This window comes from Littorina saxatilis, linkage group LG5 (genome assembly GCF_037325665.1).
Source record: "Littorina saxatilis isolate snail1 linkage group LG5, US_GU_Lsax_2.0, whole genome shotgun sequence".
NCBI lineage: Eukaryota > Metazoa > Mollusca > Gastropoda > Littorinimorpha > Littorinidae > Littorina > Littorina saxatilis.
The window spans coordinates 41,709,134-41,731,217 of record NC_090249.1 but is presented as its reverse complement, the minus strand read 5'-3'; the positions used below and the strand labels follow the sequence as shown (position 1 = coordinate 41,731,217).

Here is a 22,084-nt window from a genome sequence, read left to right as displayed (position 1 = left end):
TTTGACTTGTGTTTGAGTTGAAAAATTCCAGGGGGGGGGGGGCAGAATCAGTATTAAATCAAATTGTTTAGTGATTCAATATATAGATATAGCTTTTAACTTCACCAGTACATGCATTGATTGATGTAAAAAAAAAAAAAAAAGATTTAAAAAAAAAGACAAAATCCAAAATTCTCCTTTTCATTTTTTATTGTACAAGAAATTAAAAAGTGAAGACTATTTACATCATTTACAAAAATACTCTTACACTTTACAAGTACACAACAAAAAACAGACATGAAAAAGATGTGTAGACCTACACATACAAATGGTTAAGCATTAACCCAGAACAATCACAGAAAGTGCTGAAAAAGTGGAAATGTGATTAAATAAATTATACTGTTTATACATAGAGACTTGGAATGATACTGATAGTGGTATAAAAACTTTCTACCATGCTACATGTTTGCGAATTCTAACAAAACAGTAAGAGCCTTCTGCAGACCTGTTTACCCCCATAAGTGTTTTGGAGTAATGCTCAGCCCCCAAAATAGTAATCCTGGCACAAAAATAGTAATCATCCAGCCTTCGTCGCCAATTACAACGCACATGACAACTGTGTCTGCGAAACGCAATCATGCACATATATATCCATCATTCACAAACAAAACACATCAGTCAGTTTTTGTAGTCATCATAATTTCAAAGAAGATCACATCAAAAGCACATGCATCACCGATTCTTTTTCTTTTGCTCGTGGTAGGCCTTTTTCAGTGTGTCAAGCGCTTCTCTACTGTACTTGCGCTTGCCGAATGAGTGAGGGCAAGACTTCACCACTAGAAGGCTCTCCAGCGTCTCATCAGACAGACATGATCTCTGGTCAGTCCTGTGGTTTTTTCACCCCATTTTGCCATTGAAAAAAACTGCCAAACATGTGAAAAAATAAAAAAAATAAAAATGTTTTTTTTTTTTTAACCTTTTTTTTTTATTTATGAAAATTGTAGTCTTGACACGGATAGCGGAATGGCGTATTTTTTGCAGAAAATCTTAATAAATTACGCCAAAATCGTAAGGGTAAACAGGTCTGCTTCTGCTAAACTAAAACAGGTTCACATCTTTGCCTTTTTTCTTCACACTGTTGCAAAGGAAGATCTTCATCATGCAGTAAATCTGCTAAAATAAAGGCTATTTAACCAATCATAAAATGAGGAACTAGACAAGAATGAATGAGATCTTGGTTTTGACATGAGATATTCAAAGGAAAGCTGTAAAGCACAACACTGGGTGTATAAAATGGATGCTGCAAGGTATGGAATGCTTCAAAGTGGGCAATGTTTTCATTATTAGGCACATCGTTCCCTGTGTAATACATAAAATGCACAATTCAGAAAACAAGGAAATGAATTAAACATCTATTTTTACTCTGTTCTGTGCTAAATACAGAATGGAATGCTTCAAAGTGAGCAATGTTTTCATTATTAGGCACATTGTTCCCTGTGTAATACATAAAATGCACAGTTCAGAAAAGAAGGTCATGAATTAAACATCTATTTTTACTCTGTTCTGTGCTAAATACACTGTGCCGTCTGTGGTACATGTATCTCTCTTTTAATACCTACAACATTCTGAAAAGAGGGAGTCTTAAACAAAAGGTAAATTTCTGACACTTCACCCCGCGGGTTAGGGGAAAGAATTTACCCGATGCTCCCCAGCATGTCGTAAGAGGCGACTAACGGATTCTGTTTCTCCTTTTACCCTTGTTAAGTGTTTCTTGTATGGAATATAGTCAATGTTTGTAAAGATTTTAGTCAAGCAGTATGTAAGAAATGTTAAGTCCTTTGTAATGGAAACTTGCATTCTCCCAGTGAGGTCATACATTCTACTACGTTGCAAGCCCCTGGAGCACTTTTTTGATTAGTGCTTTTGTGAACAAGAAACAATTGACAAGTGGCTCTATCCCATCTCCCCCCCCCCCCCCCCCCTTTCCCCGTCGCGATATAACCTTTGTGGTTGAAAACGATGTTAAACACCAAATAAAGAAAGAAATTTCTGACACTAGGTAGAGACGGTCTGAGAAAATGGGGTCTTAGTGCAAAAGGAATCTTAAAATGCAAGGTCTTAAAACAGGTTTCACTGTAAACAGTCAGTCAAACATACATGCTGTGGTTGGTTTTTCCTCTGGTGGCAGTGGTAGATATAATGAGACGCTCATGAATGGCTTGGCAGTGTGGATTTTTCATTCCATCTCATCTTGCATTTATACTTTCATTAACACACTTTGATTGTGCCGCTATTTCATTCTTTCTCGATCCTTTTCCCTTTCAAAACTCTTCGGTTTGAGTTTAATGCAAATGCAAAAATATCGCATTCTGTTCTTCATTCCTTCATCAATAACCTAATTGTACAGTCTATCAAACATGCATTATAAATAAATGAATCATCACAAAATTAAGTTGAGATTGTGCATTCCTTGAATCTGACATTTTCCAGATCTAAACTGAACAGCCAAGCAATTTCCAATGAATGAAAGCCCATAAGTCTGGCCAGTGAATGAAGGTCTCTCATCTGGTCCATGGCACCAGTTCTTCCATCTGGCCAATCGGAAGCACTTGTTTCCTAGGGTTTGAGATTCCAGGCCTGTCGCATCATGAGGTCGAAGTAGCTGTCACTGTCAATGGAGGCTGACACACCAACATAGTAGTTTTCGAATTCCTCCTTGGTAATCTGCAGTCAAAGAAACACAAGTTTAAAAAAAGATTTTAAAACGATGAAAATGCTGTGTGACCCTATATTTACCTTTCTATTTCCATTGGGAATGGACATACAGTAACAGAAAAATAAAATATGTAATCAGATTAGAGGTTTTAGGTACATTGGTCTATTACTGGGATTCCAAAAGTTTTTGTTTTTTCTCATCAGTTTGTTGCCATGTTAAGGTCTTTGATGCTATTGAATCAATGAATGCAGAAAGCAATTTATTTGTATAATTTTGTTTTATGTATGGTAAGAAACACCTGAAGACATCATCTGTTTGTGTTATCATTAATTTTAGTCCTGACATGATACACACACAAATTTAAGCAAAATTGTTTGCTGAGGTATACATGCATGTAGCGATGTACCTGTATATTGACAAATAAAAAAATGTCCAAGAGAAAATAACATTCTTATAGTGCTCAACGGGAGCATCTCCTTACTCCCCCGTATCGTTACTCCCCCCGGCTTGTTACTAACCCTGACCCTAACCCTAACCCTAACCCTAAGGGGGAGTAACGAGCCGGGGGAGTAACGAGCTGATCCCGTGCTCAACATGAGTCAGTTATAACATTCTTACTTTTATGCAGTAATTATGAATTACAGGTTTGACTCAGGAGAAAGTAGAATACCCCTGATGGACAAGACGTCTTTGAGAAAGAACTTGAGGGATTGCATTAAAGGCACAGTCCTTACTGTGTTAACTATTTGGCTAACTATCTTAAATATGTCCGGGGATAAGAGCATCCCTCGACTTGGATACAAGCCAAAAATTAACAGCCTGGGTATTTTTGTAAAGAATGGGATATTTGTATGAATTACTTTCAAACTGACACCAGTGTCAATGTGCACAATTATTTCTTAGAATACTCCTACTCTTGACAAGAAGCAGTCAGGGTGTTCATTTTTGGTATATGTCCCAGTGGAGGGTTGGTCTTCTCCCATATAAATGCCTGGGCAGATCTGAGATAGTGAGCCAAACTGTTTTCACAAGACAGATTTTAAGTGCATATGAAAGTGCATGCAGAAAGACGTGTGCAGCCAAGCTTGTTGCTATTCATCTTACACTGTTTTTTTGGCATACAAATTAGCTATTTTCAGTGAGTGTTCTGTTTCATCTTTTTTTTTTTATCAAAGAATACAAATGGAAAACATGAAAGAATAAGAAAGACAACAATATAATGGAAATAAGCATTACAAAAATTATAATTCAGTGAAGATGGTCATTTACATTACCAACATTGTTTTGCTTCCCTTTGCAAACTTCCAACCTGCATCGTTGATTGTTTTAATACCTCTGACCCTATTTTCTATTTACACAGAGCAATAAAACAAGCAAAAATGAACATTGACTCTGGAAAGACAGAGGAAATACAAATTTCAAAGCCTAAGGATCATGTTTGTGTGCACAGTGCACTGCAAATGAGAAGTTTTAGCATTGTGCGTTGTTTCCTACTGTACCTATGACTAAAAAAAATTAGAAAAAGAAAATATGTGTACAAGCACAGAACAACAAATATGAGAGGTGAAAAAACGGCAGTCTCCTGAAATTCAGTTCAACAAACCAACGTTACAAAAATCAACACAGAACACAAACTAATAGGAAGACACAAGTTGAAAAAAACCCACACACCAACAGAAATAAACATAGTAACGCAACCAAACTGCAGCAAAAACATATCACATCTGGTGTCATCTTCACTATCTAATTTCATGTTGAATTTTCATAGACAAACTACGACCTGAAAGGTTTCAGTCTAGACATAATAATCAAGCACTAGGTTTTAAATCAGATCTATTTATTTCAGGATGTTTATCAACTCATGAAGTCCTGCCTGTTAGACACCCAACAGCTAGAATTAAAAGAACGAGAAATGAAGGAGTCAATATGCCAGATAAAACATACAAATGCTAAAGTGCTGAACAGAGAAATGACTTCTCTCCAAGCATGCAGTTATGGTCAGTTATGTGTACCCTCCTGAACGTTTTGCCCCTCACTTCCCCATTGAGACAACAACAACAAAACAGAATTAGTGGAGTCGAAATCAGGAATGCAGAAGAAGAAAAATGAAACAAGTGTTCTAGATTTCTTAACTCATTTTTTTCTACTCACCCTTTTTCCAACCAACACAACACGAAGGACAGCTACTAATACACCAAACATACAGACAAACCTAAACATTCATCAATAGATTTACACAGAGTAGCAGTATTTTCTGTGTTCTTTCTAAACATAAAGCAGCTGAAAAGTACTGCATCTGGCATAAGCTGAAGCAATTTAACACACACAAATGCAGTGGTCATTGTCTATTTCTGTATTCCAAAGGCCAAAATACACCATACAACTTTGTTAAATGTAACTGGTTGCCTACATGTGCCACATAAAACAATTTTTTGTCTGCTGCTAAACAGTTATTTTGTTGTGTTCCATGTGCACCGCATATATCAATGAGCAGCATTCTGATTTGTTCATTGAAAACAAGCTTTCTCTGTTGTTTTCAAGGTTGCATCAAATATGCAAATTGTTGCATGTAACTACATGTACATCTGGGATTTTAGAATCGAGCTGTATACTAACCAATATTTTACCGACTGCCACATGCAGAAAAGTTGTATAACGTATGTTGGCCCTAACAGTTGAAGCATGGCTCAGCAGTACATGAGACGGTGAAGCTGCTTGCAAATCAGGACTAAAATCAGGTTTCAAGACAAATTGTCTGAAAAGAAATGTTGCAGCAAAAATAGGCTGTGAAGCGTGTTGTACATGTTATAACAGCCTAAGTTAGTCTCATGGAACACTCATAAAAAAAAAATGAAGCAAGCTAGATTAGTTGCAGCCCCATCAATGCAATAACTGTGTTTAAAAGTTCATAACTGGTTACTGTAGCAAATCGGCATGTTCAGGGTTAAGCAAAATACATGTATCTAAGCAAATATTAAACAAATATATTACAACTCCTCCATCCTCCATTACAGATTATGGTAATTATGTGGCACTTGAACAGATGGGGAGGAGAGAGAGGAAGATTTTTTATTTATTTATAGAACAGGCAATTTGATGCCTACTCCAAACATTAAAAATTAAAATTTTCAGGTGGACCTTTCAGGAGGGAGGAGTTCTAATATACACTGATTTTCAAAGTATCTTACCTTACTTTGTATTAAATACGAGTAAAATTGAATTACTGCAGACCAACCCCTGTCTCCTCTCAACCTCACACACACACACACACACACACACACATACCACACACACACACACACACAGTTTTCTACCCCCACAAGAGAGTGAATGGATTTGATTTCTGTTGTTGTGTAGTTTGTTGTATTTTATCAATGATTACACATTTCATGTCTTTGTCTTTAGGAAACAATGGCAGAACACAGGCAGAACAGCGTATAAAAGCTGCAGGCCAATGTCTTTACTTGCAGTGTTCATAGTACATTTTTGTATACAATGTATTTTGTATAGCATTCCAAATTTCTGAACGAGATTGGAAATTATATAGAAGCTATCTCATTAGCCCAGCATCATTGTGTGCCAATTAATATATTTTTGGATAAAAAGACCTTTGTCAGCGAAATCAACTTTAACATCATTTGCAGCAGTACAGGTTAGGTACAGTACAGTCTCAAAGAAATACACACACATGCGAACAAACACACACACACACACACACACACACACACACACACACACTGAAAACATTTTTGTTATAATTAAAAAAACATACTTCATAAGCTAGCCTGCAAATTAAGCTGGATCTGATTGTACTATGAGTATATTGCTGTTTAGTGTTCTATGTTATTGTCAGTACTAGAAAAGCCAACCCTGAAATCAGACTTCACAGATAAGTGACAATTTACAAAATACCATTCACTCCTCCACACAGACAAACATAATAGTTTAGTCAAGTTATGTACACAGTAACGGTTGACAGACAGACCGTTTATTTCAAAACACTGGCACTTTAACAATAACAAATGAGTCACCAACATGAGCAAGACTTTACATATATATGATACAATAAGATAGAAGAATTGATTGATGATAAAAAAAAAACCTCAGAAAATGCTGTCTCAAATGAGGAAAAGCCAATTTACATTTCAAGCAGGGAACCTGACATACCAGGTCACAACTAACATCATGCCTTTTTTAATTGAAATTTACATTTTTCTGGCAGCAGATGTCAAAAAGCGCTATACCTGATGACAACTTTAAATTTGATACCTACAATGAAATCACCTGCGATGAAAGGACGCCCACTGGCCCAGCCAAAGTGTCCCTACACTAAAGGCAGCTTGTCGATCATGGCAGGTGTATTTTGGTAAAGATGGCAGACAAAGGAACAATTAAGAGGTGTCTTTTATTCAGGAAAGTTCTCCCCTCAGAGGGGCATCTCATCACAGGTACCACTGTACATGCTGCACTGCACATCAGGACAATTTGCAAAGGATGTCAACACACTGTGACAGTGGAACCTGCAATGTGAGGCCCCTCTGATGCCATGCCGTCACCTCCTAGTAAAGGACGCCTGTAAATTGTTCCTTCATCTTTTATCTTACCTTGTATACCTGTCATGATTGGCCACCTGCACTTTAGCTGGTCCCAAGGGTGTCTTTCCATCGCAGGTACCCCTGTCACTGCAAGTTACCACTTTGATTGATGCCTCGCTGTTCTATAATCATGTTGTGTAAGAAACTGCCAAATTTGACCACAAGTGACAGCATTTTCTGAATTTAAAAAAAAAAAGACAGCAATCCTAAGCATTTACATAACCACATCACAAGGGAGTTTTCAGAGTCGAGTTCAATGCTGCTTTGAAAGAAGACTGTTTAGATGTTAGGTTTTTAACTAAAAGAACTATAATTGCACCAAGCGTAAGGACAAAGGAAACTGCATATTAATTGCTAAAGGTAAGCTTGTTTTTTTTAATGTACTATGCATACCTATTGTACAATTATATTTCTACATGTATCCCGCTATGACTAGAGTATACATATACCCCACTGAACGATTTTATTCCCAAGCCACTTTAATTTGTTGTTAAATCAAAGAAAATGGACCATATCCACTTGCATTCCTTTGGGTCTGTAATCATTTTCATGTTGTACAAAGGGTTACAGCTGTTCAAGCACCAAAAAATCTACACACAGTTTTCAGGGAAATGTGTATTATATAAGGAGAGATGGGGAGCAATTGAAACTCTCTGAGGAGAAAACTTGGAAAACGAACATCTTAATAGCTATAAGGAGTATGGAAGTTAAGAGACATAAATTCAGGGCTTCAATGAAGATTAATCAACTACTCAAGGATAGTAATGCCTTTGCTGTTAGCATTTTAGCACATTTTATGCGTGTTAGTCACATCTGACAAAGAAGAATTCTTTTCCGAAATTGTCAGATCCTTTGTTTCTCGACACATACATAAACATCTCTGCTTTTTTTCTCTTCTTTTCTTGCGATCTCTTTGACTTGAATGTCTGCTTTCTTGTAGGTGCATGTACATATATTCTCTAATTTAACGGGTTAAACATGAGTACGATTTTGTTGTTCTTGCATGCACCATGTAAGTCATGTAAGGCCGTGTTGTAGAGTCACAAAGACTCAAATTGTATCATCAACGATGGGCTATTCCGTAAGCGTTTCTCATCATTAAGTCGAAGTATGCATCATTATCAATGGAAGCGCTGACTCCGGCATAGTAGTTCTCAAACTCATCCTTTGTGATCTGTCGCAGGCAATCGCATGCAAGGAAAACAACCAGTCAGTATATTATATTAAAAAACAAAACAACCCTGCTACAAATATGCACAGAAACAATTAAACTAAGAGAGTTAGAAAAGAAATCTAAATCAGACAGTCAACATTCTGTATTCTTGACTGAAAAACAGGAAAGGTTAATTTACGGAAATTTAAATTCAAAACAAATCATTTACAGAATATATATCAATTCACAAAACATTTTAAGTTAGAAAAGAAAATAGATTTTTATTGTTAATGAATGCTTTAGTAAACAAATGAAACCTCACTCTCAGAAAAGAAAAAGAATCACAGAATAAACAAAAACACTGACAGATTGAATCAGACAAAAACATTAGAACACACATACAAAGGACAACTCTGAGTATAAATGACAATCACACATTTTTATTTCAGTTGAGAATGTGAAATAAATAATTGTGAAGTTTTCACAAGAAGTGAATCACATAGGATTAATGCTACAGCTGTCAAGTGTTACATATTTGTGCTGTAAACTACCCATGTGTAAGTTAACTAACGAGTAAATTGTATTTTAAAAGGTTTGTTACATATTGTACTTTGATCAGAACACACACACACATACACATGCAAAAGACAGACAAAAATGTGCGCGGTTGGCACACACATTCTTTCCCCCTTAATCATCCCCCCCCCCCCTTCCCCATACCCCCTCTCTTCCCCCACAAACAAACTTGTTTAATGCACAGACAAAAAGGCACAAATCCGCTCAATGGGGAGATGCATCAATTTTCACTATCCCTCCCCTCCCCAAACCAACCTACCTCCTCTCTCTTCTTCTTCTTCTTCTGCGTTCGTGGGCTGAAACTCCCACGTACACTCGTGTTTTTTGCACGAGTGGAATTTTACGTGTATGACCGTTTTTTACCCCGCCATTTAGGCAGCCATACGCCGTTTTCGGAGGAAGCATGCTGGGTATTTTCGTGTTTCTATAACCCACTGAACTCTGACATGGATTACAGGATCTTTTTCGTGCGCACTTGGTCTTGTGTTTGTGTGTACACACGGGGGTGTTCGGACACCGAGGAGAGTCTGCACACAAAGTTGACTCTGAGAAATAAATCTCTCGCCGAACGTGGGGACGAACTCACGCTGACAGCGGCCAACTGGATACAAATCCAGCACGCTACCGACTGAGCTACATCCCCGCCCGCCTCCTCTCTCTCAAAAACAAACACACACATGCATACAAACACACACTCTCACAAACACACAGACAGATCTTGGCAGCACTAGCCAAACAGTTGTTTATCAAAATCAAATTTTGTTAAAGAGAGTATTCATGTTTCAACTATTCATTCAAGTCTGTTGTGCATGCAGTAAAACATATGCATGTTTTATTTATTTCCATAACAGAATGTGCAGGTTTGAATGGCATCAATATATGTGAACATTGGCAGTCTTCATTTTCTTATAGATTTAAACTGAATTTACAAGCATACTGCAGAATCTTCCACATATCAGGATTAGTGTGAGTTTTACATAAAAACAAACAAATGCGTTGATGTTTTTTTCATTAATATATGTTATTTTGTTGTCGACATCTGTATGCCTTTTTTTTTTTTAACACTTTCCTTTCTTCCCCAGTAAAATTAAGTATGATAATCATAACTCAGTCACACAGAGAAAGGAAACTGCCATGGGCATGCCGTTCTTACGCAGGTAATATTAAATTCCTTGCTTAGAGCGGATCAACAATTGAATTTGAGCTAACTTTGGGAAAACTTAAAAGCCAACATCCACTGGTATGCATGCTGGACAGATTTACAGGTCTTCTGACAAGTCTGTGCTATATCTGTTGGTGCTCATGTCGCTGCACAGTGCAGATCTGTGGCCCTCCACTTTTATAAGCCTTGTCATGGCTGTAGGTTTTGTCATTTATGCCCAATCTTTAATTATTACTGTTATGTGTTAACATGTCAAAATGCTTTTTTGTTGCAGTTGTTTGTTCTCACTACATTGGGGTGTGCACGTTAAAGATCCCACGATTGACAAAAGGGTCTCTCCTGGCAAAATTGTATAGGCATAGATAAAAATGTCCACCCAAATACCCGTGTGACTTGGAATAATAGGCCGTGAAAAAGTAGGATATGCGCCGAAATGGCTGCGATCTGCTGGCCGATGTGAATGCGTGATGTATTGTGTAAAAAAATTCCATCTCACACGACATAAATAAATCCCTGCGCTTTGAATATGACTGTGCGCGATATAAATTGCATAAAAAATATAAAATAAAAACTAAAAATAAATCCCTGCGCTTAGAACTGTACCAACGGAATACGCGCGATATAAGCCTCATATTGATTGATCTGTCCATGCATTTTTTGAGCTGCATGTGTAATCAGCATAACCTTTAGCTTGTTCCCCCTTAGATCTTGCAGTCCATGTGATGGGTAAAACCCAACACCTAATTCTGCTGGTAGGCTGCTCCAGCTTATTATTTTTGAACAAACCCAATATTTCAGATTTTTAGTACAGTATTTAAAAGTTTATTTCTTTTGTGACACATACCTACACACACATACACACGCTCATGAAACACTTCTGAAAACTCACATGTACAACCAGAAACCGTTATTACAAGGCTCATATCACAATTGCGTACATAATTTCTAACATCTGTTCAAGCACAATTTACATAACATGCCAATAAATATAAATAGATATTATCTACATTTAAATATTAAATCTAAGCTGAACTGGAATGCCAACTGGTGAATACATAATATGACCATGATGATGACTTGTTTACAAAACAGTACAATATTACAAATCTAAATCTTATCTTTATATATATGTGCTCCCGTTAAACATCTCCAATAAAGGAGTGGTTATTTTTTTTGGGGGGAGGGGGGTGGGGGATGATGTTAGATATCCTGAAGTATGCTAAAACAATTTTTTTGTTAAATGCTAGAAGTAACTGGTTTCCTGAAATGTTATTTTCAAAATTAAAAAGGAAATCCGGTTTCAGATTTAATTCTGGGGAAGGGGTGGGGATCAGGGGGCTGCCAGGGAGGCAACATTTTAAGTAATCAGATTGCTTCTTTGGCACAATGGCGGTATTCTAAGGACAAATATCCAGCGTCTCGTTTATCCATGAAATTGAGCCTTTCCATGTGTCATTCAAAGCCTGTATTTAGAAAAGCAATACTGGGGTGCTCCGCTCCCTTTTTTCAGAAATAGATTTTATGTGAATCATGTCGGTAAATTTACCTCCATTGTAAGACTCCGTCTCTTTTAAAACCTAATTTTCACCGATTTTAGGAGAAAGGGGGGTTCCATTTGACCATTTTTCCACATCTTTGATAAGTTCTTGGAAATATACAATCACTGGGAAGCATAGAAGCAGGTGCACTTTTGAGACAACAATGTACATAAGCCCATCAGACATCTCACCAAAAAACAACCATAAGCGTGCAGTGATCTCATGAAAAGCAGCCTCCACCATCTCCCATAAATCATAGACACCAAGCAAAATAACTGCAATACAGTGGAACCCCCTTTGAGGGCCTCAACAAATCTGAGAAAATCAGATCTTAAAAGGGAGGAAGTTTTAAAATGGGGGGGGGGGGGGGGGGGGTTCCACTGTTAAAATTAAATCTTCAATGCTTTGTTGATAAACATTTCCATGCAATAACAAGCGGTTATTAATCTGCACATGTGGTTCTCATAAGAATTCTTTTTAGGGAAAAAAACCACCAACTACCAACACATCAAAAGCCTAAGCTGCTATTTAGGACTCAAATGTAAAATCAGTACCAAATTTAAAAGCAAAAACCAGCGTAAAAGCAAAAATCAAATTCTATTCTTAAAGTTAAAACAAAAATCAGCGTAAAAACAAAAATCAACCTCTATTCATTCCACTAATGCATATCAAAGATGAAAACAATGCACCAAATGAACAATCCGCAATAGCAAGGAACTCATTTTGGATAGAGCATCCATAATCTTTTAGTTTTAAAATAGTGCTTTTAATTAGTATTTAGGCTATATAGAAAAAAATGTTTCTGGCGACAAGGTTATGCCTTAACGGACCATATCTCCATCTCTTTCATTTCCAACAATTATCGACTTTGAAATTAATGTGTCAGGAAACGAGAAAATTTGAAGCAAATATATCTGTCTAGATTGGAATGAATAACTATACAATGAAGCTGACATTTTCACATCTGAATTTCTTCACTTATAAAAATACATATCCAAACTAAGTTCCAGTGCAGCTACTAAATGTACAAGGCAAATAAACAATAATCTGATGACTATGAACAACAGTGAAAAAACATGATACTAAAGATAATTAGCAACAATGTGCATGGCAGTTTGTAAGGCCAGTGAGCAAAACTGCCATGTACTATTAACTACAGTACAACATGCAGGGATCAAGATCTGTACTGGCATACTAAAAAATCAAGGTCGGGAAGGAGAAGAGAGATGGTTCGTGCAGTGAAGAAGATGATGGATCACTATAGTTTCCACGCCTGTTTCATCATAAGATCAAAATAAGCGTCACTGTCAACGGAAGCGCTGACGCCAGAGTAGTAATTCTGAAACTCGTCCTTGGTGATCTGCAAGGGTGTAAGAAGAGGCCGTGTGGGCGTGAGAAAACAGGCAGTCAGGTGACAAATATAAAAGTGCACTCTAGAGTCCTCAACTACTGGCAAAGAAGTGGTAGGGAAGGCGAAGAAGGAGAGGCAAATGCACAACAGAGGAGGGAATAAAGGTAAGTGGATGGAGCAGTTTGAACTGAACTATTCTTTCCTATATTTATGGAATGTTAAATTACAGAAAAACTGAAACATTCACTAGTACTTTGACCAATCAGTGGACATTTTTTTCTCCAAGATATAGCTTTTTCCTCTCTTAAGGAAAATGTTTTATCTGTCTACCTCTCTTCCAGGCAAGAGGGGATGGAAGGGGTCATTGATGGGATCAAGACATTTCCGTCATAAGGAGAAAACGTGTAGCTCAGACCTAAAGTGCACCATTCAAAATGATAAGAACTTTTAAAACGGCGTTTAAAATAAAATAATAAAATTATCTCTCAAGTGTATACAGGATTTTTGATTTATCAACTCTTCAGCTAAAGCATGAACACCACATCCCCAGTTCAGAAAAAAATACAGTCAACTGTACTTTTTGCACACACGAAAGTGACATGCCACAAGACACAAATAACTCTTTGTTTTAATCTTGGTAGCTGTGAATTTATATACAAAGAAGAATTTAAGAAAAAATATTAAATTTCTGTACACATGAGAGATAATTCAAAGGCAATACTCTCAATCAAATCTGAGTCAGGCATACTACTTTTCTATTTCAAAGAAAACAATTGACTCACAAAGACAAGACTATACAAAAATTCAATGTTTGTATTATTCTTGAATTACTTAATCAGCTACTTTATAACAAGTACATGCCTAGCTATAAATAAAGCAAGCATTGCAAGGGTTAAAAGTGCAAATGTTTGAAAAAGCAAGAACATTTAGTAAAGCCATAACCATTAAACCAAAGTCTTCTAGGAAAACTAAAGATGCACTACCACAGGTTAGCTTTTAAAGAAAGATAGTGAGAAAGAGGAACTTAAAAAAGAAGATTCTCCTCTTAAAAAAATAGATTCTGAAAACTCCAAAAATGCAATCACTTTGATTCTTTATTTTCAAACATGCACCAGTTAATATAACTGGATCGGATAAGAAATGACAGATTTGATAAAAAAACATTGTTTGATTGTAGACTAGCAAATTTATACTGTCTTCAACATGAGCTCCTACATGTCTGAAAATCACTGTAGGATTAACTTCTACTGTATTTTTTCCTGCAGCAAATAAACTCCAGTACTTTTGTAGGATCAACATCTTCTTTATTAAGTAGTCGTAGTGGTTAGGGACTAGATTGGTATCCATAAGCCTCACAGCTTTTTTCGAGTCCCATCTCATCAAATTTGTTGCCGGTCAATCATATTAACATGCTCAAAGTCGTATTTACTCAATATCAATTATCGTACAAATAAAGTTGCAGTGTTTTGAAGCATTTGTGCCATAGAGATCTTCTTCTTCTTCTTCGTTCGTGGGCTGAAACTCCCACGTACACTCGTGTTTTTTTGCACGAGTGGAATTTTACGTGTATGACCGTTTTTTACCCCGCCATTTAGGCAGCCATACGCCGTTTTCGGAGGAAGCATGCTGGGTATTTTCGTGTTTCTATAACCCACCGAACTCTGACATGGATTACAGGCTCTTTTTTGTGCGCACTTGGTCTTGTGCTTGCGTGTACACACGGGGGTGTTCGGACACCGAGGAGAGTCTGCACACAAAGTTGACTCTGAGAAATAAATCTCTCGCCGAACGTGGGGACGAACTCACGCTGACAGCGGCCAACTGGATACAAATCCAGCGCGCTACCGACTGAGCTACATCCCCGCCCGTGCCATAGAGATCAGTCACCAAGTAAAATAATAAGAGGAATAGCTAGTGATAAAGGGTGTACACAAATGAGAGATATTATCAGGCAGCTACAGTTAACGCTACAAAGCAGTGATAAATAAGATACAGCACAGAAGGAAGCAAGCATTTATGATTAAAATTTGAGGGCGGATGATGACAAAGAATGTTGAAAAAAAATGACTCCCAGCAAAAATGCAGTGACAATTAGAAAGTAGACACCTTCATTTTCACAGCTTAGAACAGACACAGTGAAGTATGGACTCGTGCATATCTTGCAAGCGTTTAAGCTCAATTGGTTTATTTCTTCTTTTTTATTTTAGGAATGGAGCCTTTTTGTGTATCATGCATGAGTTATGTTCCATTTACAATGCCAAGCACAGCTGGAGACTTCTGTGAGCTTCAAATACTTTAAATAGGTATACTGATATCCGTAATTGTAAAGCCAGTCTGTTTATAGCATGAGCTCATGCAGCCTTTGGTTTACATTTTTATATATATATATGTGATTCACAGGATGACTGTTGATGTACCACAGTAACATAGAACTGATCAATCCTTAATGCACACTTTTCTCTCAATCGCAATCTCTCTCTCTCTCTCCCACTGCTCTCTATCCTTGGCGGATTATGACATTATTCAGTTATTCTGCAGAAAAACCAAAATGCTGGAGAAAAACTGTCTTTTCTGCAGCATTTCTGCATAATGTCATCTTTCGCCGAAGCAGCGTTTTTTTCTGCAGCAAAACATTTTACTGCAGTAAAATTGAAATCAGGAATGCTGCAGTAAAACGGTGCTGTTGTTTTACTGCAGAAAACCTGTTTTTATTTTTTCTGCAGCATTTTGTACTGGCTCTTGGCGGATTATGACATTATTCAGTTATTCTGGAGAAAAACAGAAATGCTGGAGAAAAACTGTCTTTTCTGCAGCATTTCTGCATAATGTCATCTTTCGCGAGAGCAACGTTTTTTTTTCTGCAGTAAAACATTCTTACTGCAGTAAAATTGAAATCAAGAATGCTGCAGTAAAACGGTGATGTTGTTTTACTGCAGAAAAACTGTTTACTTTTTTTCTTCAGCATTTTGCCATTATTCAGTTATTCTGCAGAAAAACCGAAATGCTGGAGAAAAACTGTCTTTTCTGCAGCATTTCTGCATAATGTCATCTTTCGCCGAAGCAACGGGTTTTTCTGGAGCAAAACATTTTACTGCAGTAAAATTGAAATCAAGAATGCTGCAGTAAAACGGTGCTGTTGTTTTACTGCAGAAAACCTGTTTACACTTTTTCTGCAGAATTTTGTACTGGCTCATTATAATGTTGGAGCACGCGAGCCCCCCTCTGTCGAGAGATGGACTCATCCAGAATTACCAATAGTTGTGCGTGACTGACACGAATGTATTTTGTCTGTCGGAACAAACTATTATACTATTCCAGGGGGCGATGAATACAAACGCTACTTTACAAGGTCGTTCGTTTTTCTCCAGAAAAACTGTGACAGACTATTCTGCAGTAAAACAACATCACCGTTTTACTGCAGCATTCTTGATTTCAATTTTACTGCAGTAAAACTGTTTTACTGCAGAAAAAAACCGTTGCTCTCGCGAAAGATGACATTATGCAGAAATGCTGCAGAAAAGACAGTTTTTCTCCAGCATTTCGGTTTTTCTTCAGAATAACTGAATAATGTCATAATCCGCCAAGAGCCAGTACAAAATGCTGCAGAAAAAGTGTAAACAGGTTTTCTGCAGTAAAACAACAGCACCGTTTTACTGCAGCATTCTTGATTTCAATTTTACTGCAGTAAAATGTTTTGCTCCAGAAAAACCCGTTGCTTCGGCGAAAGATGACATTATGCAGAAATGCTGCAGAAAAGACAGTTTTTCTCCAGCATTTCTGTTTTTCTGCAGAATAACTGAATAATGGCAAAATGCTGAAGAAAAAGTGTAAACAGTTTTTCTCCAGTAAAACAACATCTTCGTTTTACTGCAGCATTCTTGATTTCAATTTTACTGCAGTAAAACTGTTTTACTGCAGAAAAAAACGTTGCTCTTGCGAAAGATGACATTATGCAGGAATGCTGCAGAAAAGAACGGTTTTTCTCCAGCATTTCTGTTTTTCTGCAGAATAACTGAATAAAGTCATCATCCGCCAAGGATAGCTCTCCTCACTCACTTCCAAACTCTATCCTTTCAAACATACTACAAACACATTCTCCCTCACATCTGCTAAAACACAACAAACATCTCCCTCTCTCTAATAAACTACAAAAACACACTCACACAAACCTTTATATTTATCCTTAACACACACACACACACACACACAAACCCACACTCTCTCTCTCTTAGTAAACATTCACAAAATAATTTGGTTTATCAGTGTCTTTTTGTGAATTTTAATAATTCTAATACGAGCCTTGTAAATCATTGTTTTTGAGCACGAGCTTCATTCATGCAGGTTGGTGTGTTATTATGTGTTTGTCTCTCTGCTTGTGTGTAATTAATTCTCGTAATCATGAGCCTTGCAAAGCAGCAACTTTTTAATTAAAAGCTTCATGTAGTATATTTTTCATGACATGCAATGCTTATAGACATACAAAGCAGAGCTGCTAGCATCATAGCAGACGGCCCCTCCATTGCCCAACATTTCTTTCCTCCTTCTTTGAATATTTTTGTTAAAAAGAAATAGAAAATGATTGATTAATGTATACAAAATAAACTGAGACAAACAGACATAAAACCACATCTAAAAAGATCAGCACCAATATCTGAAGGCGCTTCGAACTATTATAGGGTTAGCACCACAACAATACCCTTTTAGTTATAGTTAATATTAACACTAAGAGAAAGAATATATACAGCATTCCACAAATCTTCACCTACATTTGAGAGAAACAGACACAGACAAACATAGTAGCCTCTTTCACTCTCCTGCCACTAGAGTATGAGTAGCACCTCTATCAGAATTCTTGTTACTAACAAGGTTTGTGAACTACAGTAACCCAGCTATGGTATTAGCTTAACAATGGTGTTAAGTGACATTACCACAAGTGTGCAAAGTTTCGATGTGAAATCTTCAAATTGTCCAGGGACGACAAATGATCATAGTAGTCAGACAATGAAGGTGAGGATTTGTTACAGGGAGGTATACACCATGGCAAACCAGCTCTGGCAGGGGATGTGGACAACTTTGGACATTTTCGAACCCTAAAGCATGTCCTTAATTGGGCGATGTCAACTACGCAAAGTATGCTTCGCGAAGCTAGCCGCACGGAGCTTTAGCACTGAGTTTTTGGTAGTCGACTTCGGGCTTAATTAAGGACCGCCTTAAGCAGGATGGAGACTTCACACACTTGTGATAATTCAGTTGCCGACATCACGAAACAAGATAAAATCTAAGCTACTTGTAAACTACAGCCTCTCACCTTTCCGTCTTTGTCTTGGCTGTCGAAGGAGTCGAGGAAAACTTTCAAGCACTGGTCCTCTGTCCACTCTCCGTTCAAGTACTTGGGGTGCTTTTTCACGTTGTACACCCCCCTCAGGTCTTCTACTGTGATGATACCATCCCCAGTCTTGTCGAGCTTATCGAAGGCTTGGAAGATGAGGGCCTTGCGATGCTGGCTCATGGGTGGCTGCACACACCATCAAATCAAATTAAAATCTAATTAGACAGTGAGATCTGAAGATGAATTTTGGCTGTATGAATATAGGACAGGGGGTTCAAACTAAAATTAAAATCAAATTAGACAGTGAGCTCTGAAGATGAAGCGTGGCTGTGTGAATATAGGACAGGGGGTTCTTATCATTTTGGAGAACACACTGACATGTTACATATTCAGGTGACATTGCACACATGTTCAAATTTGTATGACTACAGCCAAACACGCCCTGGCAATTTGCAACGACAAGTCAAAAACCATCATCTGCCCATTACGATCACACATACAAAAAGATCCCCAACAAGGTTTTTTTCTTTATAATTCACCTTTCCATAGCGATCACCTTCCTATAATGACCACTTCTGGTCAGTCCCTTTGGTGGTTGTTATAGACAGGTTCGACTGTACTGGAAAATGCATCTGACATAATCCCTGTCCCTTTCCTCCATCCTATCCCACACCACATCCTAACCTTATGTTAAAAACTGCAGCTTTCACCTCTGATGTAAGTAGTACATTTTCTATATATTAACCCCTTGCAGTTGTTAAACAATTAGTACCAAAGACTTTCCTGCCGCCGAGCCCCATCTCACACCTATATTGTAACGTTAAACTATTTAATACTACTCGCAGATAAACTACAATGAAAAAAAAATCTTATTCAAACATAAATTTCTAATGGGAAATTCAAACATCATCTCAAAATTCTTACCCTGAGTTTCACCAAAAACTCATCAAAGTCAATGGTACCGCTGCCGTCTTTGTCGAATATCTGGAACACTTCCTGCATTGTGGCTTTGTCAAATTCTGTGAGACCGTACTCTCTCAAGCCTTTCTCAAACTCCTTGAAGTCGATAGACCGGTTGCCGTCATCATCCATAATTTTGAATTTTCTGTTGAGAAAAAGAGAAGATGAAATGCATGCAAGCCCACATCTAACATAAGGCATGCACATCAAAAATGTATATTCTTGAATGCCAAATTCATTTGTTATGCATTATAGAAAAATAAGGTAACATTCCATAAAGATAATTAAAAAAACAAAAACCTGTACATGATAGATGGACAATTGCACGTATCATGATAGTAGTATGCATTCACAGTTAATTGAAAAGAAAGAAAAGGCTTAATTAGTTCCACAATAATAACCATGAAGCCGTCTGCACTATAGGTACATTTCTCCATTGGTGTAACTGATATTTAAACTTGTTGAAAATCATTTATAAAAAATATTTGTCTAAAAATGCACACATCAACAGTTCTGAGTGACAGCAACAACTCAACTACATAATACATATAATTATCTTTCAGCCTTGATCCATCAAAAACGAAAACAAAACGGTTTCATAAACATGACATGACCTGCCACCTCAAGTGACTTATTGACACACTACACGCTACCAACACAGCTCCCACGCACATCAATAACACGAACAGACATGTCTCAAATATGCATGAAAAACCCTCGTCAAACGCTCGAGCAAATCGCAAAAAAATCTTACCTTGCCAAACCCTTGATGCCCGTCGCTCCCCGAGACAAACATGCTAGCTGCAACTTTTCCAAGGGATCTGTAGCTTTGGCTAGGGCTGCTTTTGACTTTATCTGCATTTCTTTATTCGTTCTTTGCGTGGCCGCCATGGTTGCTGACGGTTTGTTGTCTGCTTCGCTTTCTGGCGCTGTAAACAATGGAGAAAAATCACCAAAAGCGTCTAAAATGCGCACGCAAAAACACTTCAACACAAAGCGCACTCTTTCAGCAAACCCTTAAACAACCCCGGTTCCATCCAATTTATTTGTTTACCGAATTAATGGTAGAAACACGTAATGGAACTGAACCTTACCGTTCTCAGATCTCTTCAAACTCGGGTGGAATCGGAACAGGAAATTCTCGTAGGTTTCTCGCGAGCACACCCGGTACGTGTTTACCCACTCTAGTCTCCATAACAACAGGGAGGCTTCAGTATTTTTCATGTTCTCTCTTCATTGCGAATTTCGTTCTATTTTTACTAATTCATTTGAGTCCTTTATTTTCATATTTGTGAACGCAATAGTTTTAGACATATTTGTTGAACAAACTGTGTACAAGCGCACGTGTGATATTCGTTCCAAGTTGACATTATTCATTTCTTTGGAATAAAATGGCCGAGTTATTCCCCATGGATCGTCTGCAATCCGCAACTCCTCGAAATTTTTGCCTGGCATATCATGGTCTTCTTCTTCTTTTCGATCGCCGATCACACTTGGAGTCCAGATCTTGAGATATAATTAGTGGTCCTCTGCAGCGCAGCCACTGGCCCGTACAGCTTGTTGTGCAGGGACTCCGGCATTGGCCAGATTTCCTCTCTCAGCACCTGGTGGTTCCTGCAGTCTCGTAGGATGTGGGCCGTGTCCTGCTCTGCTTCCCCACAAGAACACATGGGGGAGGGCACAACATGCAGCTTCTTGTGGAGATGCTGGTTAAGTCTGTTGTGTCCCGTTCTCAGGCGGAAGATGGCCACCTGCTGTGGTCTGGATAGCAGGTGGTAGCTGTCCTGTGGCTGGGGCGTCCTGTGCAGAGACTTAATGATGGTCTTCATCTCTGTCAGGCTCACAGGGTTGTTCTCTTGCTCATCTTCTGCACCCAGCTTTGCCATCCTGTCCGCCTCTTCGTTTCCTTGTACACCACAGTGGGAGGGGATCCATTGCAGTACTGTCCTCAGGCTTTTGATGTTGTGTAGAGCGTGTTCCAGCTGAGGCAGTTTGCTACTGGTCATTGCTTGTAGTACTGACAGAGCGTCAGTCAGGAAGACCACCTGGTTGTCATGGTTGACTCTGTCGTTGATGGTGTATGCTGCGGCATATCATGGTCATAATAGTTGTTAAAGCGCACTTTTTATGTTCACATTTAATTTTATTTACAGCTTTTCTTCGCACAGGAACATTGTTTTTGTTATTGTGTATTTTCGGCGTGATTGCCCGCCTTCTGTAACCCACTGGCATGATAACTCCAGGGCCGGACTAGGTGAAGAGGAGGGGGGGGGTTGCCAGTGGTGGCCCAGGGGGATGTCCCCCCTGGCGGCAGGGGCGGATCAGTTCATTTTATGACTGGTTTTTGTCAAAAGTATATTGTGAAGATATGGGTGTGAAGGCGCGAAGCGCCGAGCCGACGGCGCGAAGCGCCTAGCTTACTAGGGGGGTCCGGGGGCATGCTCCCCCGGAAAATTTTGAAAAAAAGGATGCAAAATGGTGCAATCTGGTGCATTCTGAGGATGATCATTACCAGTTTCAGGCAGCAGATTTTGTCACTGATTAATACCCCAAAAATTGAAACTCAATGTAAAATAAAGAAATGCATACCTCATTCAATATTTTTATTTTTTGGCTGGGGGGGGGGTCCGGAAACCCTAGAACCCCCCCCCCCTCGTTGTGGGGGTCAGGGGGCGAAGCCCCCTGAAGCTGACGGGTAGGTCATATTCTGAGATAGGAAAATGGT

General features: G+C 38.3%; 1 protein-coding gene across 3 annotated transcripts; it reads right to left on the bottom strand.

Moving 5' to 3' along the window:
* Positions 1–259: 259 nt before the first annotated feature.
* LOC138967157 (calcyphosin-like protein) lies at positions 260–20,598 on the bottom strand. Of its 3 annotated transcripts, none has more exons than XM_070339662.1 (5): positions 20,454–20,598; positions 20,114–20,288; positions 19,324–19,504; positions 18,379–18,585; positions 260–2,703 (listed from the first exon to the last, which is right to left on the bottom strand). In XM_070339662.1, the coding sequence occupies exons 1-5, from the start codon at positions 20,581–20,583 to the stop codon at positions 2,596–2,598; spliced, it is 801 nt and encodes a 266-aa protein (XP_070195763.1). In that variant the 5' UTR covers positions 20,584–20,598; the 3' UTR covers positions 260–2,595. The 3 variants fall into 3 exon arrangements, with proteins under 3 accessions (XP_070195763.1, XP_070195762.1, XP_070195764.1); XM_070339661.1 differs by lacking the exon at positions 260–2,703 and adding an exon at positions 6,668–8,464; XM_070339663.1 differs by lacking the exon at positions 260–2,703 and adding an exon at positions 8,868–13,079.
* Positions 20,599–22,084: the final 1,486 nt, after the last annotated feature.